The 14,834-nt window shown below is 40.8% G+C and overlaps 1 protein-coding gene across 1 annotated transcript; it reads left to right on the top strand.

Annotated features, from left to right (window-relative positions):
- The first annotated feature begins 3,326 nt into the window (after positions 1-3,326).
- Positions 3,327-14,330, top strand: mmp23bb (matrix metallopeptidase 23bb). Its single transcript, XM_063005027.1, has 8 exons — positions 3,327-3,413; positions 6,678-6,787; positions 10,199-10,338; positions 10,802-10,969; positions 11,670-11,834; positions 12,335-12,445; positions 12,552-12,678; positions 14,135-14,330. Exons 1-8 carry the CDS (start codon positions 3,327-3,329, stop codon positions 14,328-14,330), a joined length of 1,104 nt encoding a protein of 367 aa, XP_062861097.1.
- The last annotated feature ends 504 nt before the right edge of the window (positions 14,331-14,834 follow it).

Genomic DNA, 14,834 nt, shown 5'->3' with positions numbered 1-14,834 from the left:
CGTTAAAGTGAAAAGTTTATATACACCTGTCAATTTACACTGATCAGCCATAACATTAAAACCACCTCCTTGTTTCTACACTCACTGTCCATTTTATCAGCTCCATTTACCATATAGAAGCACTTTGTAGTTCTACAATTACTGACTGTGGTTCATCTATTTCTCTACATACTTTTTTTTTAGCCTGCTTTTACTCTGTTCTTCAATGGTCAGGACCCTCACAGGACCACCACAGAGCAGGTATTATTTGGGTGGTGGATCATTCTCAGCACTGCAGTGACAATGATATGGTGGTGGTGTGTTAGTGTGTGTTGTGCTGGTATAAGTTTTTAAATACCGTGTCCACTCACTGTGTCCACACTCTATTAGACACTCCTACGTAGTTGGTCCACCTTGTAGATGTCAGAGACGATTGCTCATCTATTGCTGCTTTTTTTGTTGGTCATCTTCTAGACCTTCAGTGACCTTCATTAGTGGTCACAGGACGCTGCCCAAGGGGCGCTGTTGGCTGGATATTTTTGGTTGTTGGACTATTCTCAGTCCAGCAGTGACCGTGAGGTGTTTAAAAACTCCATCAGCGCTGCTGTGTCTGATCCACACATACCAGCACAACACACACTAACTCACCACCACCATGTCAGTATCACTGCAGTGCTGAGAATGATCCACCACCTAAATAATACCTGCTCTGTGGTGGTCCTGGGAGAATCCTGACCATTGAAGAACAGCATGAAAGGGGGCTAACAAAGCATACAGAAAAACAGATGGACTACAGTCAGTAATTGTAGAACAAAGTGCTTCTATATGGTAAGTGGAGCTGATAAAATGGAAGTGAGTGTAGAAACAAGGAGGTGGTTTTAATGTTATGGCTGATCTGTGTATTTTGACTATTTCTGCAACTGTTCTTTTTCTGTGATGTAATTATCAGGAAAAATTCTACACCGCAAACATTGAGTTTTATTATAAATTAATTGTAGATTTTTGGGAAAATATAGGCCCAGTGCTCTATTACGTTAGCCCAGTGTGCTATCGGCCGGTCGCTTATGTCTGGTTATGTTCCTGAAGACTGTTCAGGGAATTCCTTGCTCCAAGTGTTTCATGCTGGAACCAAACCAGCAGCAAAATAAAAACAAGCTTGTGCTAAAATATTCATACAGCAACACAAATGACTAATTTCACAGACTTTTTTGTGCCCTTATAACTGGGGCTACATTGACTGCCCCCATTACAAAGTGCATGGAACAGTTGTCTCTTGGCCAAAATATCACATTATCCTGAGATTATATTATATTAGTCTGGACAGTCATTCATTTAAGATTGTAGTTTTAGGTTTTGGGTCTCAAACTGTTCAGAGGTGTCACTGATGAAGCGGATTCTAAAAGTCTTGTCTAGTCTCATATACTAAAAACTGTAATAGAAGGTTAGATAAACACATTAAACCACATCAGATTTAGCTAGCTGGCTTGAGAATTAGGTATCATGAAAGGTTACATTTTGCTCAGATTTATTTATCCTGGTCAGGGTTACATTGGGTTGAGTGCCACCTGCAAACATTGGGGAGGCCAAAAAAATGCCTGGCCTGGATGGGGCGGCAATCCAGCACAGGGCAACACACACACACACACACACGCACAGGCATTCTCTTACACCTAGAGAGTAGCCAGTTCACATCTCATGCTTCTGGAGAGAGGAAGGAAAATGTAGTAAACAATAGAGACAACTCAGTTCAACTCATCATTCTGAATATTTGACCATCTTTTTCCAGTGTCCTTCAAGGTTTGCACATTGTTGCAACTTGGTGTGAGTGAGTGCATGAATGTGTAAGTGCGTGTTGCCCTGTGATGGATTGCAGGGGCGGCTCCTTCCTTAGGGCGATCGGGCGACGCACCACCAAAGGACGAAAGGGAAGAAATTTTTCTATCACAGCTGTGACTGTTCTGGACAGTCTGTCTTGCCTCTGAATATCGTAGTCCAATCAGCGTCGAGTTGTGTTCCGTACAGTACCGCCCCTTTTTAGGTGATTTCAGTCTGACTGAAAATCGCCCTGGATTGCTCTCATAGACTCTCATATTAAGGCTCTTTTTTTCGAACTGCAGGCGCTGCAATACATTCTGAATGGGTTCCGGGAGGGCTCGCACTTACGTTCTTGCATCACACGTAACCTGGTGTCACGTTCTCGTCACCATGACTACCATCACCTCAGTTCGGAGCAACTCCATCGTGTCATTAATGGAAATGCCATTCAGTCATCGTAGTAATCAGGATAAATTAGCAACTACAGAATTAGGGCCACCCAGACCAAATTTAAACATCAAGCAAGTATCTACAAAGGAAGAAAATCATATAAGTTACAAGTAAATTACAAGTAAGTAATGTCATTTTTAAATTGTGAATTTTGATTGCACTTATTGTATCTCAATTGTTTAATTGTACTTCTTTATTCACTGCACATCCGCCCCGATGCCAATCTTTATTCTGGATCTGCTGCACCTAAAATAAAATGCTATCTGATGAAGACTGAATTAAATTGTTAGGTGAAGGCTTTACTTTATTTTATGATTAATGGTAAAGCTGGTCTCTCTCCATGTTCAAAGTTATTTGTGAGGGCAAACTGACAGATGACTTAAGATGTTAATTATTTAAGCTTTAATTTACCCATTGAACGGGTCACCTTGGCCATCATCGCAACAATTGCTCCCCCTGAGAGATTTGGCAGGAGCCGCCACTGATGGATTGGCACCCTGAGGAGAGATTATTTGTGCCTTGCTCTAAAGGCACCTGGGCATTGCGCCCACCGCGATCGTGACCAGAACGAATCTACACAGGTAGCATGAAGGAATCGGGATCGGGATCAAGCATGACCCCCTGAAGCAGTGCGGCGTTTAACCCAAAAACTCTTGCTTGTTCGATCGGTCTTGCACTTGTGAGTCGATTCTCGTGCTGATTCACAATGTGGAGTTGTTCTGAAAAGAATCGGTTCATTTGTGAATCATTTTTCAGAGATTCAGGACATCGGCGCGCTGGAGAGATGAGCAAAGTTCAGAGGAGAATAAAACAACACTGAAGGTGAATGTTGATATTCTACTGCAGGAGACTGGAGAGAATAAAGTGTGAAAGCTCTGTACTGATGTGTAAAAGTGTTTTGCAGGAACAGTTTTGCAGCCTTTTTGCTCTGAAGTGAAAATCCCCTGGATGCGCCCGGGTGGATTTGGATGCGTCTGTTTGTGCAGGAGTAAAGACCATCTGAATGGCTGCTGAAACTCATGAGTGCTCAACAGAATTGACTTATATGTAAAACTTCTTCTGTTTGGTTAAAACATTGCCAAATGCGCTGGATTTGGGTTTTCATTGTGCCTGTGGCACTGTTGGTGATGGTCATGCTTTTTCCTGGAGACATCTGGAGGACTGAACAGGTAAATTAACGAATACATTAAACTAATTGCACTAAACTAAATGGATGACATTTCTTCTTTTTTGTCTTCTTGGCTTCTTAATTCCTCAGTGATTGATTATAGCCAGTGACTTCTCTTTGACCGTGTAAAAAGGTCCTCTTAAAAAGTACATGGAACAGTGGTCTCCTGTCAGATCAGAACTCTCACCTTGAGCTTAGAGAACGTTTATCCCTCAGACATAATCTAAGGACACTGTTCACTATTCATTGAGCTTTACATCATGATCGACGACCCATTTTTACTCAACAGCACTGAGAGAACAATTGGTTAATATGTTAATCATGAACACCTTAAGTAATAACCACTCATAACAGCTAATAACATCTTCATGACATTCTTATGTCTGTGTCATGAGGGCACAGTCAGATTCAGACTATGAACCTCTAGGTTCTAAGTAGTAGGTTCAATATATTGACAGAAAAAGAGCATTTATGTTGTTGGGTACTGAAATCTGACTAGAAGGCCTGGCCTGCAATCAACGTTCCAATTCATCCCAGTGGTGTTCAGTGGGGTTGAGGTCAGGAATGTGTGCGCAGGCTGCTGGAATTTCTTCCACACAAAACTTATCAAATCATGTCTTTATGGACCTTGCTTTGTGCATGATTGAACAACCATGGTAAATGTAAATGGCTGTATGCTGTTTGGGACACGGCTGATCATTTGTGATGCCTTTTTATTCCAGCTGTTGATTTAGTTTGTCTTTGTGCCTCTTTTTCCTGAGAGTTTCATACCATGCCGTGACTGGCTGTTGCTCATTGCTGGGAGATGTAATTGCTCTTTGAGGAGCTCGCGCTACGTGACTGAGCGTGCTCCCGATGTCTTTGTGGGTGACTGTTTGTCAGGACCAGAGTTGGTCTTTTTGCACTAAGCCTTCCATTATTTAAGAGTTAAATCAACACACTATTATTAGTTCTTTTCATAGAACAGAGAAACTTAGAAATGATTCTTAGCAGTGACACAGAGAGGTTAGATTAAAAAAGTAGCAGTAGACTGAGTCTGAGTTGTTACACTGGGAGGAGATTAGATGAAAGAGTGAGGAAAGTGTTTGAAGGTCGGTTGGAGGAGAAGGAATGAACGGTGAGTGAATGGTGAATGAATGGTGCTGTTCACATGTGGGTGACAGATTTTTCAGCTCTGGATACGATCTGCAGCTGGTAAAAATGAGAAGATGGTGAAGCAAGGACTGTATGGATTTAGAGCAAAATTCAACATCTGGGCAACATTACCCCAACATGTCTTTTTCTTTAGTTAATGTTTGACTGGTGATTTATTTTTCCTGATTTAACTTTATTGACCTTTTTATCCACAATCCTAAAATGAAGCATATATATATATATATATATATATATATATATATATATATATATATTGTATATATATATATATATATATATATATATATATATATATATATATCGTCAGGACAGGCGATATGGGCCTAAATTCCTTTGCAATACTATGGGTTTTGCTAGTGCTTACGGGTATTAACTATAGTTCTGCAACATTCACGGACCCTACAGTAACAGCTGGCTTAATGGACATTTAATTTTGCACAATTTGGCCATATAGAATACTTATTTCTAACTGTTATGCTGCTGAGCATTAATGTCAGCAGGACACTTCTTAAGTGGATATACTCTAAAGTTGTAATCACACTTTTAGAAGGGAACAACGATTGGGAACGACAGCAACTCAGCCACCAAGTGGTAGCCACATAAAATAACAGAGCGGGGTCAGCGGATGCTGAGGCACATAGTGAGCAGAGGTCGGCGACTTTCTGCAGAGTCAATCGCTACAGACCTCCAAACTTCATGTGGCCTTCAGATTAGCTCAAGAACAGTGCGTAGAGCTTCATGGAATGGGTTTCCATGGCCGAGCAGCTGCATCCAAGCCTTACATCACCAAGCGCAATGCAAAGCGCCGGATGCAGTGGTGTAAAGCATGCCACCTCTGGACTTTAGAGCAGTGGAGACATGTTCTCTGGAGTGACGAATCACGCTTCTCCATCTGGCAATCTGATGGACGAGTCTGGGTTTGGCGGTTGCCAGGAGAACGGTACTTGTCTGACTGCATTGTGCCGAGTGTAAAGTTTGGTGGAGGGGGGATTATGGTGTGGGTTTTTTTTTCAGGAGTTGGGCTCGGCCCCTTAGTTCCAGTGAAAGGAACTCTTAATGCAGCATACCAAGAGATTTTGGACAATTTCATGCTCCCAACTTTGTGGGAACAGTTTGGGGATGACCCCTTCCTGTTCCAACATTATTGTGCACCAGTGCACAAAGCAAGGTCTATAAAGACATGGATGAGTGAGTTTGGTGTGGAAGAACTTGACTGGCCTGCACCTCAACACGATAGAACACCTTTGGGATTAATTAGAGTGGAGACTGTTACCCAGCTCTTCTCGTCCAAGAATGGTCAAAAATTCCCATAAACACACTCCTAAACCTTGTGGATAGCCTTCCCAGAGGAGTTGAAGCTGTTATAGCTGCAAAGGGTGGGCCGATATCATATTAAATCCTATGGATTAAGAATGGGAGTCACTCAAGTCCATATGCGTGTGAAGGCAGATGAGCGAATACTTTTGGCAATATAGTGTATATTATATACGTTCAGGTGGTAGGAGGTCTATTACGTTAGCCTACGACTGCCGAGATCCGGGTTCAAATCAAGTGTATATTTTTTTCCAAAAAAAAAAAAACCACTTGAACCCCGGTGGTGGTGAAGTGAAAAACATCCTTTTAAACAGCTGTTAAAATAACTCATGCATACATTCATCCACCAAACATTTTGAAAGGAACTAGTTAAAATCCAACTCAGACTTCATCATGATCTTGACTTGGTCTTGCTTTTATTTGGACTCAGTTTTAACTCAGACCTGACATCTTTAGAACTTAATTTAGACTTGAGATCAGCTTTTCATGACCCTGGACTTGTCTTGAACTCAGCAAAGGTGCTCTTCCTTAACAAAGGGACTCCACCACCATGGCTTTCGCCTCAAGGGGCTGTTTTATTTTGAAATGTATTTGTAGAAAGCTGATGACCTCCAGCTTAACATGTAAACTAAAAATCTAAATCACTTGTTTGGCTTAGTACTATAAACTCCATTTAAACGGCTCCACTTGATCGACTATATTTAAAGTACAGGAAGAACTGTGCACATTTTATTTCTTTATTACACATTTTGGCTTCATTTGAATGATAATTGTGTGTTATGTTGTTGTCAATCAGAAGAATCCTGGATCAGTGAGAGGAACGTCGAGAGAATGGATGATCCGAGCCAAACGCTATACGATCAACCCTTTGGGCTACAAGTGGCACCACTTCAACGTCACCTACAAGTGAGAATGGGGAGAAAGTATTTGTAAAAGGTGCATGCGGTAGAAATGTCCTTGTGGTATACTACTAGATAGGAATGCAGACTAACTGAATGCTATTAGATAAGGTTAACTAGTCCCATGGGCTAGGCTCATTTGGGACGAAACAATCTCAGTTTGCATTATACAAGCCAGTGCCATATTGCACACTATTGTACTAATACAGTAGACCCTTGAGTTACGAACCGTTTACCATATGAACATTTCGGGTTACGAGCGATCTTTTTCAACTTAACGTACAAACAAATTTCGGATTACGAACCGAAATTCGCAAAACACGTGACATCATGAACAAGTTGACTCCGACCGCCTCTCTCTCTCTCTCTCTATATATATATACGTATATATATACGTATATATACAGTGAGCAAACATTCGGACAGCGGACGGTGTTTTTTCAATGTTTTCTTTATATTTTGTAAAATTCTGTATTAAAATGGCCCCAGAGAAGGTGCAGAGGAAGCGTAGTGCTGAGAAAATTAATCTATTACTATTTGTTGTTGTATAATTACTCCTGCCAGTAGCTGTCACTGTGTGTCAGACAGCGGGGGCAGTGAGTAAAGTATTCTTTCTTTTGTGCAATTACACCTACAAAATACAACACTACTGAAATAAAGAAGGAAATAATTGAGAAATATGAGAGTTATTGTTGTTTCTGGTAAATACATTTTATATAAAAAGAAGGAAACTTAATATGGTGTATGGTACAGCACACGTACTGCACTGAAATGTGATGTGTTTTTATGTACAGTACTACTGTGTATCGTTGTTTATTATTGTTTATTACAGTATTATCTACTCTATTATTTAAGATTTAAGGAAAAATACCATTGTATTTATAACAAAAAAGACCATTTAAGACATTAGAAAGGTTAGGTAAGAGGGGATTTGGGAGGTCTGGCACGGATTAATGCTATTTACATTATTTCTTATGGGAAAAATAGGTTTAACTAACAAACATTTTGACTTAAGAACAGCCCTTCAGAACCAATTAAATTTGTAAGTCAAGGGTCTACTGTACCATATAATATAATTAGTGCACTTTTTAGTTACTATGTAGCACATAGGATGTGGTTTGGGATACTCAAAAATCTCTGTATAACAGAGTAAAAGTAAATCAGGATATCTTGTAATTATCCATGTGTGCATTTATGAGCAGTAAACATAAGGATGGCAGTAAAGGATCTTGGCAGTTTTCTGTGGTGTGAGTAAAAAAGGAATGTAAACAAGCCAGCCAGGACTTGCATTTTTCCAGGCCTTTTTTTCAGACAAGCAAAATATACACTTGATTTCTTCACAATGTGTTAACAACTGCTTCATTGTGGTCACTGAACCATTCAGTTTATTTGTTATATTAGGGAAATAAAATATTGAGCAGGAACATCTCAAGTTGTAGGACGTCTCCCATGCACATGCTTTTTCCCCCTAAATTTTCTCCTTTAATCTAGTCGTATCCAATTACCCTGGTTGCATTACGCTTCACCTCCACCTATACAACCCTCCACTGCTGACTGAGGAGCTTCGCAAATGACACACGCCCCCTCCGACACGTGATCACTACCGACTGCCTCTTTACACCCGCACGAGGCAAGTTCATATGCGGAACAGCCTTGTGCAGGAAGAGCCACACCCTGATCAGCATTATTTACCAACTCTGCGCAGGCACCATTGACTAGCGAGCAGAGGTCGTAATTGCACAAGAGGAACCCTGGTCCGGCTTACCCACCCTGTGAACAACAGCCACCTTGCGGCATGCACATGCTTTTAAAAGTAGAAGATCTACATGTACAACATGTACATAGCCTTTTATTTTAGAAATAAAAAAGCTCTCTTTTTAAAACATGTATGGACTGTTTTGAAACTTATGGCTGTACCACCCAGGGATGTGTCACGTATCACCAGTGGTATTTGGACCACTGGTATTGATTATAGAGGTCATAACCTGGGGAGAAAAAGTTTTTATGTCCACAGGAACCGCTGTCCCTGTACCCTCTCCCTCCTACTATTACTACTGTCATTTCCTCCTCAGCAAGAAACCTGAGATGATGGCTGCTGAAGACCAAAACTCATTCATTAATTAAACCTGGCAATGGAACAAAACAGTTGTTTTAGAGCAACTTTTTACTGTCCAGAGCTAAACATCATGAATCTGAATCCTGTCCAGCCACACTCATCATAAACTCAGAAGTATATTCAATGGGATTTAGTCATTATAAACATCTGGCATCTGCAGCTGCATGGACAAATATTTGCAAACAGACATACTACAGTAAGAATTACATGTCCATATAATAGATACACTATATGGCCAAAAGCTTGGTTGTGCACTTTAAACTGAACCTTTAGGCACATATGACTGTTTTATACTTAGCACAATGGCTATTTTTTAATTAAGAATGAGACCAAATTGCAGTTTTCTCTATAGTGAATCAGAAAGTATTTTAGACAGATGAAATAGGACTTAAACATAAGCATGGCAGTAAAGGATATTAGCAGTTTTTGATAGTGTGAGTGAAAAAGAGATGTAAACAAGCCAGCCAGAACTTTTTTCAGAAAAATACACTTGCTTTCTTTACAGTGTGTTAACAACTGCTTCACTGTGGTCACCGAATCATTCAGTTTTATTTGCTATATTAGGGAAATAAAACATTGAGCAGGAACATCTCAAGTTGTAGGACTTCTCCCATGCACATGCTAAAATAAGAATTTCATGTCCGTATAACAGATACACTATATGGCCAAAAGCTTGGTTGTGCACTTTAAACTGAACCTTTAGGCACATACGACTGTTTATTCCTAACACTGGGGTAGACCAAATTGCAGTTTTCACTATAGTAAATCAGAATGTATTTTTAGACAGATAGAATAGGGCTTATTTTAGTTCCTGTAGTGTAGCTTTTGGGGGAAAAAACTGTTAAAGTGCTGCTTGATGTACTAAACTTAATAGATTTATAATAACCAAATTGCTTAGCAACCTTTATCCTGGTTATGGGCAGAAAAATATCACTGTGACCTCAAGCTGATTTAGGAGAATTGGGCTTCAGTGTTTATCACGGTTATCCAGCCACAAACAGCCTCCAAACAACTTCTTCAATTTTTGCTCATGTGATTTTGGCTCATGCCCTTCTTATTCTGATTTACATGCTCATATTTTCTGCACTATATTAATACACCACACACTAAATGATAAAACAAGCAGTATCTGCTTTGTAAACCTGCTTTGGTAAACTGAGCCAGAACTGCTGCTGGATTGCTGATTAATAACTTTAGCTGGAAGTGAAGTAAAAGTAATACGGAGTGAAAAGCATTACATCCTAAATTTGGAAACACAGATGTAAAGGAAATACAGCTTTTAAACATCTCTTTCTTTTAAAGGATCACAAAGTTTCCCAACACACTGAATAAAGATGACACTCGTAAAGCCATCGCTATTGCCTTTACCAAATGGAGTGACGTCTCACCTCTGACCTTTACTGAAGTCACCGACCCTGACAAGAGTGCGGACATTGTTATAGGTGAGCTCAAATCAATATGGTTATGCCCAATGCAGCACCTGACATTCCTGACAGTTTGGTCTTTATTCATGTATTACGGCATGGAAGGTAACCAACAAAAAAGATCTTGGCCAAGGTTAGTTTGCTCCCTAAGATACAGACTCTAAACCACTAAGGGACACAAAACTCTTCATCGCCACATTTACACACCTACAGAAAATAATAGGAACTATAGCAGCAAAATTAAAAAATTAAAAATAATACCTACATATATTTGGTGCCTCGTGTGAGGACAACAGAACTCTGGAACAAACTGAGTACAATAAACAATCTAATAGACCTTTTAGCTCCATTGGCATTTTAGTTAAAGTCCAAAAAGTAAGACATATATTGTTACTTGGCTGATTGACCACATTTGGCATAAGAGAACAAATGTTGTCCTTTTAATTTTGCTTACTTTTTCTAACTCTGAAATTCTATGCAGGTTTCTACACGTTTAACCACACAGACTGCTGGTGGTCTCCACTGCACCCCTGCTTTGATGGGCTGAATGGTGAACTGGCTCATGCCTTTCTGCCCCCGCGGGGCGAGATCCATTTCGACAATCATGAGTTTTGGATCCTTGGCAAGTCTCGCTTCAGCTGGAAACAAGGTATACAAATAATCACTGTGTGGATGGTACGTCTTAAAATATTTGCTTTCTAGGGGGGTGGAGGGTCATTAATTTACTCACTTGTGTCATCACTTGTCATTCAGGTCTTTATACTATTTTATTGGTATCTTTCACATGAGAACACATGAACCTTAAAGCGCTGTGCATATGAAATTTGAAATGGGTATTTTATGCATTTTTACACCAAAATACGCTGTAATAGAAGTAATGCTGCCTCCAGTGGCTGTTTAGTTATTTACTACTGCTGCACAGGGTAGTTTTTTAACAGGAGTCTGCAGTGCTTGGAAATATGGAATGAAATCTCTCTTCACTGTCACTGCTACAGTGACTCCTGCTAAAAGAAGTGGGTGTTAAGTTCACGTGTCGGGTGGGGCAGGTGCTAGTCTGCAGCCCTCCTCGGCCACTGTTAGAGTGGTAAAGGCAGTAGAATTGCAAGAATTGCATGAGGGAATTTGAAATGACCACCACTGTGATCTTATGTTTGAATCTCAGCTGAGCTTATGGACCAGGTCTGAAATCTAGCAGGCACAGCTGACTGTGTTGTGTCTGTGGGACGAAGGTCGACGGGGCTTCTTATTGCTGCTTTAAATGCAACCTTTGCTGGCTGGCAAGACACCTGCAGCAGTATAGCGTCTCTCTCCTTTTGCTCTATCTCACGTCTTTTCTTCTTGTTGTTCAGGTGTGTGGCTGAATGATCTGGTTCAGGTAGCAGCTCATGAGATTGGACATGCTCTCGGTCTGTGGCATTCCCGTGACCCAAGTTCACTGATGCACCCTAATGCCACATACACCGGGCAGCGAGAAATCTCTCAGGATGATATCTGGGGCATTCAGCGTCTTTATGGTAAAGTAGTATTGTTAGTTCTAATTTACTCAAAATTGAAATGTATTGATTGATGTTTTCCGCAGTGGTAACAGCCTCCACTCTCCTAGAAAGGCTTTTACCACAATATTTTAGATTATATGTGGGACCATTCAGTCATAGGCTTATTAGTAAGATTAAGCACTAATGTTGGATAAGAAGGCCTGACTTTCGATGTTCATGCCAAACGTGTTAATCGAGTTGATGTCAGGGATCTGTGCAGTCCACTAGAGTTTCTTTACTCCAACCTTTCAAACCCCTCCATTTCTTTAATTGATCATGTTTTGTCATGATGGAAATGGCCTTCCCAAAACCGTTGTTGAAGATTATCATGATATACAGTATATGATAGATGAAATGTATGCATAAAATGTATGTATTTATATAGGAGGTTCTCACAGTCCATGGTCTCTTAAGGACTATGTGATACCTCAGTGTAAACACGTACATGCTGGTGTGTGTGTGTGTGTGTGTGTGTTCAGGCTGTTTGGATAAGAAGCGAGTGTGTGATCCGTGGGCTCGGCTGGGTTTCTGTGACAGGAGAAGAAGCTTCATGAAAAAACACTGCCCTCAGCGCTGTGACCTGTGTTATGGTGAGAAAATATTTGTGACGGTGAAACAGCTATGTGTGCACTAAATAAATGAGGATTATTAGAGAATAAATTGTTTGATGGTACAAAAATGTCGTGTGAATCTCAGAGCCTGTGGACGCTGGGTCTACAACCACTCCTCCTCCTGCCAACGTCAAGATCAAAATGGTACTTCGAGGAAAAATTGTGGGCTTCCGCTGTGGCACCAAAAATACCAAAGCGTTTCCAAAAGTCAGGTAGTCCACACATACATACACTTCAGTATAGATGTTACATACTATAGAAGTAAACATTATTTTTAATATATATATTTGTATTAATCTGGGTTTTTCTATGTTGATCCTTATTTTATTGGTTCACATTATTTAATAAATATAATTAATCATTTAAAATTATAATAATAGCACCCAGGTGGCGCAGCAGGATTTTCCACTAGCACACCAGCGCGGAGATTCGGAACTCCTCGATTTGAAACTCTGCGTTACCACCGGTCGGCTGGGCGCCATCTGGCGGGCATAATTGGCAGCACCTGCAGCAGATACTAATTGGCCACCATATCTGCAGAAGGGCGGACTATGTGTGGGTGGGTGGGTCTTCATGTGCTGTGTAAGGACCCTGATTGGCGGAAGAGACGCCTGTGCAGAATGCACGTCTTGGAAGAGTACCCCTCAGCAGCAGAAGACAAATTAAATGCGCTAAATCTGGAGGAAAATGGGGAGAAAATGCATAAAAAAATTATAATAATATTATAGTTGGGTCTGGAACCTTTTTGAAAATTCTAGGCACAAGACAGAAACACACCCAGGACAGCTTCTCAGGGCATCGTGTGCTCACTCACTCACAGTTAATGCAGGGGTTCTTTTTTATCCAGGTGACCCTATTTTGAAGGCAGAACTTTTTAAGACCCAATGAAAAATTCACTTCTTACCCCTTAATTTAGTCATATTCAGTTTCCCAATTGTAACCTTCTGCAGACCCCTACCCTGGCCGAGTATTGCCACAGACTATCACTCACCCATTTGACATGTGCATATTTGACAGGGTCCCACAGAGAGCAGTATTGTGTATGATATAGTCACACAATACCGTCTGTGGTATTTCTCATCATTCTTGCATGCTCCTTGACCAGCCAGCAGAGGCTGCATTTGTAGCACCAATACATTGACCCTCCACCTCCCTACCCCCAGTCACAGCCATTCATTTACATTTTATATTTACATTAATGACATTTAACAGATGCTTTTATTCTAAGTGAATTGCAATTCTGACCAAATAAAATTCAAGCAGTTAAGAGTTAAGGGCCTTACTCAGAGGCCCAGCAGTTGCAGCTTGCCAGTGGTGGGGTTTGACCCAGCAACCTTCTGATTACTAGTACAGTACCCTAACTGCTGAGCTACCCATCATGTTTGAGTGGGTGTTCGAGTGTCTGTTTGACTCTCGGATTCAAATCAGTGGGATTCAATCAGGCATCTGTATACTGTTATGATTAGCTGTGGTTAAAGAGGGGACGGCCAAGACCCTGTGATGAATTGCTGTTTTATTTAGGGTGTGTTACTGCTTTGCGCTCAATGGTTCCGACCCTGACCAGTAAAACATAAAAATACATTCAAAGTAATGAACCCAACATCAGCGTTTACAGTGTTTATTAATTAAATGGTGGAATTTATCTGATCCAAACTCTTCTGTGTTCAGATGGTATAAGGATGGAGAACAGCTGCTAAACTCCATTCCCGGCTACATCTCCATTAAAGATCGAAATCTACGCATTGTTGCCAATGAATTTAACGAGGGAACGTACACCTGCCAGATCCACCAGCATGGCACCGTCATTTCAGCGAACTCGTGGTCCATCCGGCTGAAACCAGAGCGTTCTTCCAACAACAGTTGATGATGGAGATATGGTAAAGAAAGGAAGACAAGTGACTCTGCACCCGCACTACCTCATGCACTTACAACCACTCAGAACGACTCTCCTTACCTCATACTCAGAGAATCTGTGTGTGGATGTGGTTTGTTTAGGGTCATTTTCCACTGCACAGAGTATCGGAACTGGACCGAATGGTGTCCTGTGCAGTAGGCATTCATTCCTGATACTGAAGGACCTGAAGTGCTTTCTAATGAGATTAAAAATCTAGAGCAAATGTCGGCCTAAAGGTAAATGGAAATTAAATTTTAATAGGGCAGAACCGAGTTTGCAAAAAATAGTAGCAAAAAACCCCAGCAAGAGGTGTTTTTACTGCACAGATGTTTGGTGTTCACACAAGGTTATATCGAACACAGTCATGGACAGTTTTGTATCTCCAATTCACCTCACTTGCATGTCTTTGGACTGTGGGAGGAAACCGGAGCACCCGGCGTAAATCCAAGCAGACACGGGGAGAACATGCAAACT

The sequence above is a fragment of the Trichomycterus rosablanca genome, chromosome 11, assembly GCF_030014385.1.
Source record: "Trichomycterus rosablanca isolate fTriRos1 chromosome 11, fTriRos1.hap1, whole genome shotgun sequence".
NCBI classification, from domain to species: Eukaryota; Metazoa; Chordata; class Actinopteri; order Siluriformes; family Trichomycteridae; genus Trichomycterus; species Trichomycterus rosablanca.
The sequence above is the reverse complement of the archived record's forward strand: the minus strand, read 5'-3'. Positions and strand labels throughout refer to the sequence as shown.

Bases quoted from the DNA above. Each gene is read 5' to 3' on its own strand.
- mmp23bb (XM_063005027.1), top strand. From the start codon at position 3,327: ATGCGCTGGATTTGGGTTTTCATTGTGCCTGTGGCACTGTTGGTGATG. The intron at 3,414-6,677 runs GTAAATTAACGA...GTTGTCAATCAG, and splicing joins ACATCTGGAGGACTGAACAG to AAGAATCCTGGATCAGTGAG. The intron at 10,339-10,801 runs GTGAGCTCAAAT...AATTCTATGCAG, and splicing joins GAGTGCGGACATTGTTATAG to GTTTCTACACGTTTAACCAC.